The following is a 13,033-nucleotide window of genomic DNA, read 5'->3' as shown; positions in this document are numbered from 1 at the left end:
AGGCTAGAAGTCTGAGATCCAGGTGTCTGTAGGATTGGTTCCTTCTGAGGGCATTAGGGAAGGATCTGTTCTAGGACTTTCTCCTAGCTTCTGGTAGTTCCTTGGCTTGTGGCAGCATAACTCCAAAATTTACAAGGTGCTCTTCCTGTGTGTGTGTGTCCATGTCCAACCGTCCCTCTTAAAAGGACACCAGTCACAATGCATCGAAGTCCACCCTAACGACCTTACTGTAACTTAACTAACTATATCTGCGATGATTCTATTTCCAAATAAAGTCACATTCTGAGGTACTGGGGATTAGGACTTTAACATATGAATTTTGGGGGACCCAATTCAAACCATAATACCAAAAAGAGGTGAGAAGTACCCAGAGATGAGCAAGAGTAGAAAGTTGTCACCATCGTGTGACATATTGTCCACTGGCCCCTCCAGATCCCCTCTCCAGGCTTCTTCACTTTGCTCTGTGCCCAGGAGGCTGACTTCTGTAGGCTGCATCCCCTATGCCCCAAACGACAATGTCATACATGCTGATCCATTTACCAGACACGACTCTCTACTTGACCGGGTGGCAAACACGTATTCACTTCCCAAGCCCCAGTCAAACAACAGCTGTTCTGTGGGGCTTTCTCAGTCCCCTCCCTGAGGAACCCAACCTTAATTCTGCGCATCCCCACTGTCTCCACCCTGACTCCCACTACCCTTTGTACCTATTTGCTTACCTGTGAGTTCATCAGGGCAGGGCCCATCTCCCATTCTCCTCTGCAATTCCAGGGTCTGGCAGCATGGCTGAGAGGGAGAGGTTCCAGTGAATATTTCTGGAAGGAGTATTTTCTTGCCATCCCTGGCCCCTGCTCCACTGCCTCCAAATCTCCCTGATTACAGCGCTCTTCCTCAGTTTTACTCAGAGGATCTTTGTCAGTGGCCTCCCAGTTCTCAACCACAGAGGTCCCTCCTCTCTGGGCGGTCAATTCTGGTTGTTCTTCCCACAGGGCTCTTCTCTTCATGTGGCTTCTAACCTGCCCGGTTAGGTCCAGGCTTCTGAGCTGACCCCTTCTGATCCTCTGCAGATTTCTTGGTTTCCAGTGAGAAATATCACTCAGTTCCCACATGTTTACTGACATGTAGGGGATGTCAGTAAAGTAGGGGATTTACTTCTACTTTTCAGTTCTGTCCTAATTAACAGTCACATTTTGTCAGGGACTCCTTTGTCAAAACCTGAGGGTCATTTTGATGGGCGTTTTCCTTTACTTCTCTTTTGGGTGTTGGATTTAACTGCCTCTCTGAGGACATTGCTAGGAGGACCATGAGCCTGTGCAAGGCCAGCTACCATGTGTCTAGTTCTACAACAGCTTTGAGGAAATACTCATTTTAAAAGCCCTACCTCCACATTCTCTATAGCTTTTCTTTAGTATCACGTACTCCGTGTTTCCCAGCCTTTCAATTCTCTTAGAACAAATGTGACTGGGTTGATTGCCGTGTAGGGGACTCGCAGGGGAGCCCTAATATCGCTGTCTTCTATACTCACGAGGACGTCCAGATTGAGTTTGATCTGATGCCTTGACTCAGGGTCGTACAATATCGCTGCTGCCTCTTCAGCAGCTCTGTCGGATCCCTTGTGAGAGCACGGAAAACGTGGGCCAAACAATTTTTTAAAATCGGAAAGTAATTGCTTTTAATTTTTAATGCTATTTTTTGTTATCCGTAAAAGTGTTCCTTGTTGTGTTAAATGCTATATTATTCCAAACACACCTGGGTTTTCTGGCGTGCACTCTGCTCCCCAAAAGACAAATAAATGCCCTCGGTTGGGCAACCTGCAGCTGTGAGAACAAGATGTCTTTTTCCCTCGGTCCTCCCCCTCTCAGAGTGAGGGGCGGGGAGTCAAGTCCTGCGGTCCCGAGCTGCCTCCCAGGAGGGGCGGAGGAAGAAGGGTCTAGGCGCCCCTCGCAAACGCAACGGAGAGAGGAGGGGGGAACCTGGCAGCCGGGATGGGACTTCCTCCCTCCACTCCGGAACTGTGCGCTGGAGCGGCCGGGACTCGGAAACCCAGGCGGCGCCGCGGGAGCGGGCGGGGTGGCGGTGGGGGCCCGGGGGCGGGCCCGGGGCGGGGCCGCGGGCGGAGCCGGGACGGGGGCGGGACCTGCGCGGCTGCGCGGGCTGCGAGCCTGGAGCTGCGCCGGCCGCGCTCCCGGGACTCTGAGAGCGCAGGACGCCGGCTGGCTGCGGTCCTCGCCGTCGCCGCCTCCTCCTCCCGAGCGGGCTCGGCCCGGCGCGGCAGGCGGCCGGGGCGATGTAAGCCGGGGCCCGCGGGCGCGGTCGGACCGCTGCGATGTGGCTCAAGCCCGAGGAGGTGTTGCTGAAGAACGCCCTGAAGCTCTGGGTGACTCAGAAGAGCAGCTGCTACTTCATCCTGCAGCGGCGCCGCGGGCACGGCGAGGGGGGTGGCCGCCTCACGGGTAAGGGGCGCGCCGGGGCGGGCGGGCGCGGCGGGCCGGGCCCCGGACCTCGCTCCCTGCCGGGCCCGCGGCCCCCAGCCCGGGGTGCATCGCAGGTGGCGATTTCGTGGGAGACGCCGGGCCGGGACGGCCCTGCCTCGGGCTTGTTTTCCTTTCTTCTGTATTTCTCTTGCAAGCCCCCGTCGAGGTTGTGGGCAGAAGGGACTTGCGGGCTCGTGCGTTCTTGCGGGAGAGGCAGGTGTCTTCGCCTCTTGGCCCAGTGACCGCCTGGAGGCCAGATTCGGCTCAGGAATCGAAAGAGAAGCGCCGGCTGGAGCTCGAGCCGAGGGAGCGAGGGCCGCCCCGGGAGGAGCGCAGGCCGCTGTGCGGGGCCAGGTGACAGCGGGGTGCGGCCCCGACTCGGCCATCTGGATGCGCCCCGACGTTCCGGGTGGTGTCTCGGCTGGGGACACACGGACGGCCCACCGCCACCGACCCTGGCAATCCCCGGCTGTCGGGCGTGTGGGCAGGGCGGGCTGGGGACCGTTTGCGCGCCGGGAGGAGAAGCCGAGGCAGTGCGAATTCCAAGCTTACGATCTTAGTAGCAAAATTGAGCGGGTGAGTTACCCCCTCCCCCACTTGTTTCTTCCAAGCAATGATAGGAGGAAAAACTCAGGCTTGTAAAATTTATGAAAAAACAAAGCAATTTTTCTAAAAGTTACTATCCAAGGCTCCGTGAAGATCAAGCATTTGGAAAAATTGAGGCCAGCTTGCATAGTTGGGCCACCTGTTTAAATGGGTCAATGGAAGAACAGTTTATTAGACTTTTTCATTTGTGTCTAGGGGATCTATATGAAATTTCCGAATTTTGGAATCTGAAATAAAGGAGACCTTAGATCTTTTTCCCATCACATCCCTCCTTATACTGAGAATCAGACCACGGCTGGAGAGAGAGGTCAAGGGACTGAGCTTGGGTCCCTGGCCTCACTGTTTGTGACTCCACTGTCTGCTTATTCTGGGGGAAGCCCTCCTGGAGTAAAGTTTAATGGGGGAATGTGATCAACAGGCCCTGAAACAGAACCAAGTGTAAAGGGAATTACCCTTCCTGTACTTTAAACCCGGAAGGTGAGAAAGCTGGCAGTTGGATTCCTTAAGAGGGTGGACTTCACTGAGCCTCAAGGAGTGGGTATGACTTGGTGGGCATTCTGGACGAAAGAGTAGTGGGGTAGTTGAAGAATCTGGATGAAAGCGGTAGTGGGGTTACCTATGGTGGTGGTGAGTAGTGAGGACAGGTTGGGCAGCAGGTGGGCCTGCTCTGGGAGCAGTTTTAAGCTCTGAGGGAGGGAGTTAGTATAGGAGGCAGGAGTAAATGGTCTCCTTTAGTAGAGGGTAAGGACAGGGTTTGAAGGTTTGTGAAATGGGAAACATGGAACATCTGCCCAGAAAGTGTTTTCATCACTTAGTTCATGCTGACTGTGTGGGGTACTGTTGAGGCTGCTTTGGGAAAGACTTCGGGTTATTCGCCATCTAGCAAGGGAGACAGGTCCAGAGAAGCTGGACAAAGCCTCAGCTATGATGCTGATGGAGATTCAGGAGGTTCCGGAGAGCCTGGCTTTGTTGTCCAGAGTCTGTATCTGTGATGAACTCAAAATGATGCAGTCCACCTCCTTTTTGCATTCCAAAATTAAGCAGATCTTTTTTATTATTTTATTTATTTTTTAATTTTAGAGTTAGAGTGCCAGCTGGGGAGAGGAGCAGAGAGAATCTCAAGCAGGCTCCAAACTCAACAAGTAGCCCAGTGCTGGGTTTGATCCCATGACCCTGGGATCATGACCTGCGCCAAAATCAAGAGTCAGATGCTCAACCGACTAAGGCACCCAAGTGCACCAAGCAGGTCTCTTATCATACCTATGGCTTTGGCCTTCCTTGGTGTATACTTCGGTTTGGGCTTACAGTGAATATGCACAATATTCTTAAAGGCAATAAGGATCAACCAAAAAAAAAAAAATACCCCATGAAAAGACAGATGACACTTTATTTCTCAGGGACTCTGAACCTCCTGTTGATTGTGAAAGCCTGACATTTCCTAGGCTGCTTTACCTTCAGACATTTAGCTGGGTAGCAACTTACGTAGCTGTGCTGATTGAGCAACCCAGAGTTACCACATCCACCAATGGGCTGGTCCTAACCCAACCACTTATGAATGTTATAAAATCAAGACTGTGTGACACAGAGGGCAGCTTAATGTTGGTGGTGGTTTTCAGAATATGTAGAATTCTGATTTGGCAGATTTTGAGCAATTTAGTTTGAGTTTATGAAGATAATGAGGGCTAGCATGATGGGTATTCTGACTGGTTGTAGGCTTTTCTTTGGAGAGAAGCAAGTAGAGGTGGTTAAGAGGGGTTGGAAATAAAATGTAAGGGAGTGGTAACGAAGTACTTTTTTTTTATTCCGATGCTGAATTTGTCATTCATAGGAGCTTAAACATATGAGGTCTCCATTGGCATTTAGTCTGACATGTTTATTTTTTAAAAAATTTTTTTTCAACGTTTTTTATTTATTTTTGGGACAGAGAGAGACAGAGCATGAACGGGGGAGGGGCAGAGAGAAAGGGAGACACAGAATCGGTAACAGGCTCCAGGCTCCGAGCCATCAGCCTGGAGCCTGATGCGGGGCTCGAACTCACAGGCCGCGAGATCGTGACCTGGCTGAAGTTGGACGCTTAACCGACTGCGCCACCCAGGCGTCCCTAGTCTGACGTGTTTAAAAATTACCTACCCTCAGAAATATAAGGTTTCGTTTCATTGAGGAATATAATCGCTCTTCCGACTAATACACACATTCCCTATATATATCTTCAGTTTTATTTTCTCCATAGCCCTTTCTCACTTTCTAATATACAATATCGTTGATCATTTTGTTCATTGTTTCTTCCTACTGATTGTCTGTTCTATGAGGGCAGGTATTTTACCTATGATGGTGCCTAGCACATATTATATGCTCATTAAACATTTGTAGGGTGACTACATGGAAGAACATATGCATGAATGATGGATTCTACTTTTCGTTAAAAGTTGGGTGAGAGTGGAGGCCCCGCTTTTCTGACTGAGGCTGAGCTGATCACATGGGACAGGAACATTCTCCTCTCTCCTCGGCTTCCTGTTTACCTGGCAGTCTGACCATTGTGGAAAGCTGGAGGGAATCAGTGGGAAACATAGACCTCCTCCTTCTGTCTTTTTTTTTTTTTTTAAGTAGCTCCCTTTGAGAGGGAAGGATCATGGCACCAGCTTCTCAGGCGGCCTCTGTTACCACCCCTTGGGACCTGTTTGGAGAAGGAAATCCTGGGCTTGGGGACAGTAGTGGGAGGCAGCGACCTTATCCTCCAGTTAGAACATGGTGTGGCTGAATACAGCATTATAAAATGTTTCCAAAGCTCCTGGGACAGAAGTGATTTTGCTCTGGAAGGGAGGAAGTCAAGGTATAAAAGTATTCACTTGAATACAATCTCCAACCTGTGGGAATATTTTTTTATTATTAATTTTTTTTTTTATTTCAGTGTAGTTGACACACAATGTTACATTAGTTTCAGGTGTATAGGAATGTTTGTTATGAAAGTTCAGCTCTGGGAGAACTGAGTGGGAGAAGTTAGCATTTGGGAGGTGCAGACAGAAGAACAGATCATTGTTGCCCCCTCCTCCAGTGCTCCCTGAAGCGCTTAAAATGAGCAGCACAAATGTAGCTTTAAAGACCTAATGTCACCACCTGGATATGCCCCTCTAAAGGATTTTATTTTTCAGAGTTCTATTATGTGCGTTTCTGTATAACCTTGTAGTTCTTTTCCCAAAGAGCCTGGCAGTTAAAAAGTTGTAATTTGAAGAAAATATTGATGGCTTCTACTTTTTAGGATGTTTGCCTTCAGCCCCTGTTGCTGTCATTGCATTTATAATAGTTAGGGGCTAACAATTTCCTAAGTAGCTAGGGTCACAGGGGGAAGTATGGTGTAGTGGAAAATAGCGACTTTGAGTCAAGATAAGTCTGTTACAAATCTGGACAGAGAGGCCTTGTGCTAGTTTATTTGGTTTATTTGAGTCTTAGTTGTAACAGCCTCAAGATAGGGACAATAAGGAAGCTTACTTTAGAGGGTTAGAAACTTTTCCACTGTGGCTGTACCATTTTACATTCCTACCAGCAATACACAAGGGTTCCAATTCAAACAAGGTTTAGGATTAGAACTATATGAAGGGCTTATCTGGGCTTGCCACCTAGTCTCTTTGGAAAAAAAGAGAAGGAACACTTAAAAAATTGACTAACAAGAGGGCTTCTTAGAATAAAAGTGTTGTAAAGAAGTTTGCATTAAAGTGAAGGATATAAAAAATACTTATTACTGCAGTATTTAATAAGTGTAATTGGAAAGTTAAATATAAATTTTTTTTAGAGAGCATGCATGAGCAAGCAGGGAAGAGGCAGAGAGAGAGAACCTTTATTTTAATGTGTATTTATTTATTTTGAGACAGAATGCATGCGCGAGCAAGCAGGGGGAGGGGCAGAGAGGAGAGAGAATCCCAAGCAGTCTCTGCACAGATAGCCCACATGGGGCTCAGTCTCATTAACCACAAGATCATGACCTGAGTTGAAATCCAGAGTTGGACGCTTAACCGACTGAGCCACCCAGGTGTTCTGAGAGAGATAATCTTAAGCAGGCTCCAGGCTCATCATGGAGCCCAGTGTGGGGCTTGGTCTCATGACCCTGGGATCATGACCTGAAATGAAACCAAGAGGTGGACGTTCAACCAGAATGTGACTGAGCCACCCAGGTGCTCCAGAAAGTTAAATATTAATTTTTATTTTTGTTTTAGTTTTATTTTTTTTTGAGAGAGAGAGAGAGAGAATGTAGGCAGGGGAGAGGGGCAGAGGGAGAGAGAGAGACAATCTTAAGCAGGCTCCATACTCAGTGCAGACCCGATCCAGTGACCCAGGGATCATGACCTGAGCTGAAATCATGAGTCAGATGCTCAATGAGCCACCCAGGTATCCCAGAAAGTTAAATATTTATTTGTTTATATCTTAAACTATTTTTAAAATTTTATTTTCTTTGAGAGAGAGCGTGAGAGCATGTGGGGAAAGGGCAGGGAAAGAGAAACTCCTAAGCAGGCTATATGCTGTCAGTGCAGAGCCTGAAGCAGGGCTTAATCCCACAAACCGTGAGATCATGAACTGAGCTGAGGTCAGGAGTCAGACGCTCAACCTACTGAGCCACCCAGGTGCCCCACAAAGTTAAATATTTAAATAGCAGTTTGTGCTAGCAGGATTTGTTTTATAGAGCTTCTTTGAAATCCTTTGTTAAATCCTAGTAAATAAAGGGAACTTCACTTCGGTGTTGCAGGCGTTGAGTGACTGTGCTCAGAGTGAATTGTCTACTCTCTTTGGGACAGTGTGCCAAAGACTGGGGGATACGAAACTGACACCAGGGATTTGTGTGTGGTCACTGGCCTTGCTCAGAATGACTCTGTTGAAAAATTGGGAATTGGTGAAGCCCAGCTTGAGTGTTGGCTTTCTTGGCTATAGTCTTGCTTAGGTAGCTGAATTTGTGGGTGGATTTTTGCCCTTTTTTTTTTTTTTTTGGACTTTTTTTTAGTTAGTTAGTTTATTTATTTATTTATGAGAGAGAGAGAGAGAGAGAGAGAACACGAACAGGGGAGGGGCAGAGAGAGAGGGATAGAGAGAATCCCAAGCAGGCTCTGTAGTCAGTGCAGAGCCATGTGTAGGGCTTGAACTCATGAACCATGAGATCATGACCTGAGCCGAAATCAAGAGTCGGACGCTTAACCAGCTGAGCCACCCAGGTGCCCCTTGACTTTATTTTAAGTAGGCTCCACTTGAGCGTGGGGCTTGAACCCACGACCCTGAGATTAAGAGTTGCATGCTGTACTGATTGTGCCAGCCAGGAGCCCTTGAATTTGTTGGTGGATTTAGTCTTTACTACCAACAAAATTCTTCAGTTCAGTTGGGCAGCCTTTGCATTGTGTAGACTTCCCAGATATTGGCTCCAGAGTCTTACATGCTTTGGTCTTATTTTCCAAAAGCACATTAAGGAAGGAACACAAATAAAGGAAGTACTTTGATTTTAAGAGCATAAACTGGAAGATATCTTACAATACAGATATACGGGTAAAATAACTGATACGTTTTTAAGGGCTGATAAGCCATTAAAACATTGGGGTTTCCAACAGTTGCATTTAATTAAGGCATAATAAGGGCACTGTAATTAGGTAATCAAACAAGGCAGAGACTGTGTCCCTCGAGGAATAATATGAGGTACAAATGTGTGGGTGGTGCAGTAGCGGAGGCTAGCCATTTCAGCCTAATTGGAACTCTTTAGGAAGAGCTGAAAATGATTGAGAGGCTTGTAGCTTTTAAAGAATTCATTTATTAGCTGTGAAGGGATAGGATTTTATGGTCTTGACTCTATATTCTGGCAGCATTGGATAGAGAAGGAATTTATTTTAAATGAAAGTAGTAAATCTGATCAAATTTCCAAGACAGATTTTCCCCCCTAACTTAAAAAACTTTAATCATCTGTATTGAAAAGCAGCCCTGAGCATATTTTAACAGCTGTTTGGGTGTTGCAAGAGCTATTATTCCGCACCACCTCTCAGGCTCTTTCTCCTTCACCTTCTCCTGGTAAGGACAACTTGTCAGGCACTTCCCAAGACCTTCACCTGCTGTCCCCTCGGCCTGGGGGTGCCCTCACCTCCCCCTCTGCCTGGCTAATTCTTCTCTCCCTTTGACACCCTTCAGATCTCAGCCTGAGCTCTGCTACCTGGTGATGGGGCACTGGACCCCTCCCTCCTCTGATCCTCTTACACCTTAGAGCACTCACTGCTGTTTCCCATGATGTGGCCCTTTGTGGCTTTATCACTTTCTAGGGAGCCAGACCATGATCTCCAGGATGGAGATCCCAGGTCTGTGTCCCTCACCACCATGCCTCCAGCACTGGAACAGTTTCTGTTGCTGCAACACTCAGTAAATATTTAGTGAGTACATGGATGTCCAAGTAGAATTGATGAGTGTGAGCCTCTGAGGCTGAGAAATGTTTTGTATCATCCTGGAAATGGGAATTATGCGAAAGGCAGGAATAAATAATACAGAGTGTTGTCATTGCTATTTCTCACGCCTGCCCTGCATGCCTGTAAGGACTAGCGGTAGTTTGTCAGCTGCGCCAGCCCAGCTGTTAGAACTGCCCGTTGGTAACCTTTATGTAAATGATCCTGTGCAGACCCAGGAATGATTTCCCCAGTATATCACCAGCCAACTGACACAGCTCTGTGAAGTTGAGTCATTAATATTCTTGAACATTTGGTGGGTCTGTTGTTCCACCAGATTTTATTTTTCTGCTTCCTGCTTTTTACTTTCAAAAAAGGAAGGAAAAATCAGCAGCAAAATAAACAGCCACAAATAAGTTCTCCTTAAGAAAGGGCACTGTATTTTGTGGTTGGTTTTATTCTGAATAAGTAGTTACTGATGGAGATTGGACATTTAAAAATAATAAATAGGATGGTAGTTTGCCTAAAGTTTTAAAATACGAAATCTGTGTGCATAGGAGTACATAATGTAAATATAAAGTGTAAGTAATACAATACCTATCACCTGTTACTAAAAAAATAGAGTATTTCCAATGTTTAAGAGATCTCTTGTGTGTTTTCCTGATTATATTCCCCTCCCTAATCAATACATTGTTGAGTTTTGTGTGCTGTTTAAACTTTATACAAAAGGAATAATAATTTACTTTGTTTTTTTCTGAAGCTTGTTTTCCACATCCCAGTTATATTTATATTTATAGTTTTACATATATATGTGTGTATATATAGTTAATGTTTCCCTAACATCGAACCATTTTGATGCATATAGCTGCATTCATTCATTTTCATTGATGGGAATGACTCATTTATTCGTTCTTTTGTCAGCTCATATTTGGGTTTCTAGTTGTTTTTGTTATTACAAATAATACTGCTATGAACATTCTTGTATAACGTTCATATGTGTGAAAGCTTCTCTGGAGAATATACCTGTGAGTGATTTTGTTGGGTATATCAGCCATAATGGGTTAGGTTATGCTGTGGTAACAAACATCCCAAACATCTCTGTGGATCCACATTAGTTTATTTCTCCCTCATGTTATATATCCAATGTGGGTTCCCAAGGTTCTCTTGTAGGCATCCAAAGATGGGCTGATGGAGGCTCCATTCCTAATGCTTCCATGGTTACATGGTAAGGGGGAAAGGAATTTGGTGACTCTCATGTTGGGTTTTAGAACTTGTAGTTGGAAGTGACACCTATCCCTTCCATTCACTTTATTTAATGTTTATTTTTTTTTCAGTCATCTGTACACCCAACATAGGGCTTAAACCCACAACCCCGAGATCAGGATTTGCACACTCTTCCCACTGAGCCAGCCAGGTTCCCCTGTATATTTTTTAAATAAGCTCTACTCCCAGTGTGGGGCTTAAACTCACGACCCTGAGATCAAGAGTCACATCCTCGACTGACTCAGCCAACCTGGAGCTCCTATTCAGTTTATATTGGCAAAAGCAAGTCACATGGCTCAGTAACCTGAAAGACATGAGGAAGTATGATTTTCTTAATTTAGGAGCTGTGTGTGTGTGTGTGTGTGTACATGCACATGTGTCTGTGTGTTCTGTATTTTTTAAGTATTAAAAATTTATCACTTTATGACTGGCCTTTTTAAATTTTGGGTCTTTTGAAGAACTAACATTCTTAATTTTCATGCAGTCGGGTACAATCTTTTCCCCCAAGAGTTTGTGCTTTTTGTTACTTGTTTAAAAACAAGTCCTTATAAGGGAATCTCCAGGATGATGGTGAAGGGAAATCGTAAAATGACAGCTCAGAGACCCCTCAGTCCAGATGAGAGCAGGGCAAAAGGCTGCAAGACAGCTCCTAGGGGAAGAGAGATTGGTAGAGCACCTCCCATCCTTGCACATGTTGAAGGAAGGTCTGTGCACTAGGAGAGGAATTGTGGGTAAATTATTGATAAAGCTACATCAGCCAAGAATTCTTGGCAGTTGTTAACTGCAGGGAAAACAAAAAGTTGTGTAGGTTAGCCAAGTTTCATAGTTTTACTACAAAGCTCAGCTCTCTATAAATTCAAGAACTAGTGATAGGGGTGCCTGGGTGGCTCAGTAGGTTGGGCATCCAATTTTGACTCAGGTCGTGATCTCACACTCATGGGTTTGAGCCCCGTGTGGGGCTCTGTGCTGACAGCTCAGAGCCTGGAGTCTTGCTTCGGATTCTGTGTCTCCCTCTCTCTCTCTGCCCCCCCGCACTTGTAGTCTGTTTCTCTCTCCTCTCTCTCTCAAAATAAATAAGCAATAAAAAAAAAAAAAAGAACTAGTGATACAATCAGAGATATGAAGGTAAATGCAAAAAGAATCCATTAAGGATCGAAGCAATTTCCTTCAGGGGCTGGGAAGTGGGAGTAGGGAAGGTCATGAGGGAGCTGTTGTGTTTCTCACTGAGCCTGGTAGAATTATTTGTTTTTTTACATTGAATCTAAATGTTTTTTTACATTGAATCTAAAAATTGAATCTAAAATTTGGGAGAGCTTGGCAGTTTTTCTGGTTACCAGCACCGTATGTGTAATGGGGATAAGGAGAGGCATTGAAGCAATGTTTCATTCTTGCCTCGTGGACCATGATTACTCTTGGATTACCCATGCTTCAGATATTTGTCCTCTCGGTAAACTATATTTAGCCTTCAAAATGTCTACCATGTGTGGGGTGTGTCAATTTCACTGAGGCTTAGGAACTATTTTCAGAAATGCATCTAATCTAGTCAGGTACTTTAATTTGAAATCAAAAGATAGCCTAGATTTTTTTTCCCCCCTCTGGAGAAGAAATTGGTTTAGAGTTACAAGTTTATGATTTTTATCTCTTACCTAACCTCAGAGATGTGGTTCTGTGACTGACCCATTCCTTCTGGGGCTCAGTTTCTTAACCTGAAAAACAATTATTGTTGGTGTTATTTTAAGAGTTTTATAATAACAGTGGAAGATTTCATACTTCAAATTGTTATGTTTTCTAGATACGTTGTCAAAATCCCTTTTTTTTTTTAAATTTATTTTTATTTTTTTGAGAGAGAGAGCAAGCACATGCATGCATGAGTGGGAGAGAGGCAGAGAGGGAGAGAGGGAGGGAGGGAGGGAGGGAGGGAGGGAGAGAGAGAGAGAGAGAGAGAGAGAGAGAGAAAGAAGGAGAATCTTAAACAGGCTCCATGCTCAGCTCAGAGCCCAATGTGGGGCTCGATCTCACAAGTGTGAAATCATGACCTGAGCAAAAATCAAGAGTTGGACGTTTAACTAACTGAGCCACCCAGGCACCCCTGTTTAATTATTTGTATTTAAAGAAGAAAGAGCCAAAAGAACATTTCTTTCAACAGTGTCAGGCCCTGTGTTCTCATGCAGCTTATCATCTAAAGGGATGGAAAAAGCTAGTGGTAGTGATGGAGTGATTATTAAACCATGAAAGAATTATAAATGGTGGTAAGTTCAGGGAGGCGAGGGTGATGAGAAGGAATAATGGGGAAGC

At 45.5% G+C, this 13,033-nt stretch overlaps 1 protein-coding gene across 5 annotated transcripts in view; it reads left to right on the top strand.

Annotated features, from left to right (window-relative positions):
* The first annotated feature begins 2,160 nt into the window (after window positions 1–2,160).
* Window positions 2,161–13,033, top strand: part of TBC1D8 (TBC1 domain family member 8) — a 118,449-nt gene continuing 107,576 nt past the window's right edge. For 4 of the 5 annotated variants that reach the window (XM_058684466.1, XM_058684463.1, XM_058684462.1 and 1 more), the window contains exon 1: window positions 2,162–2,453. In XM_058684466.1, the coding sequence (XP_058540449.1) occupies window positions 2,327–2,453 (127 nt within the window). In that variant the 5' untranslated portion in view covers window positions 2,162–2,326. Of the gene's footprint in view, window positions 2,454–13,033 lie in introns of all 5 variants that reach the window. The other variant, XM_058684460.1, reaches the window with a different exon arrangement.

Source organism: Neofelis nebulosa, chromosome 9 (genome assembly GCF_028018385.1).
Source record: "Neofelis nebulosa isolate mNeoNeb1 chromosome 9, mNeoNeb1.pri, whole genome shotgun sequence".
NCBI lineage: Eukaryota > Metazoa > Chordata > Mammalia > Carnivora > Felidae > Neofelis > Neofelis nebulosa.
Note: the sequence above shows the minus strand (reverse complement) of the source record. Positions and strands in the feature narration are given on the sequence as shown.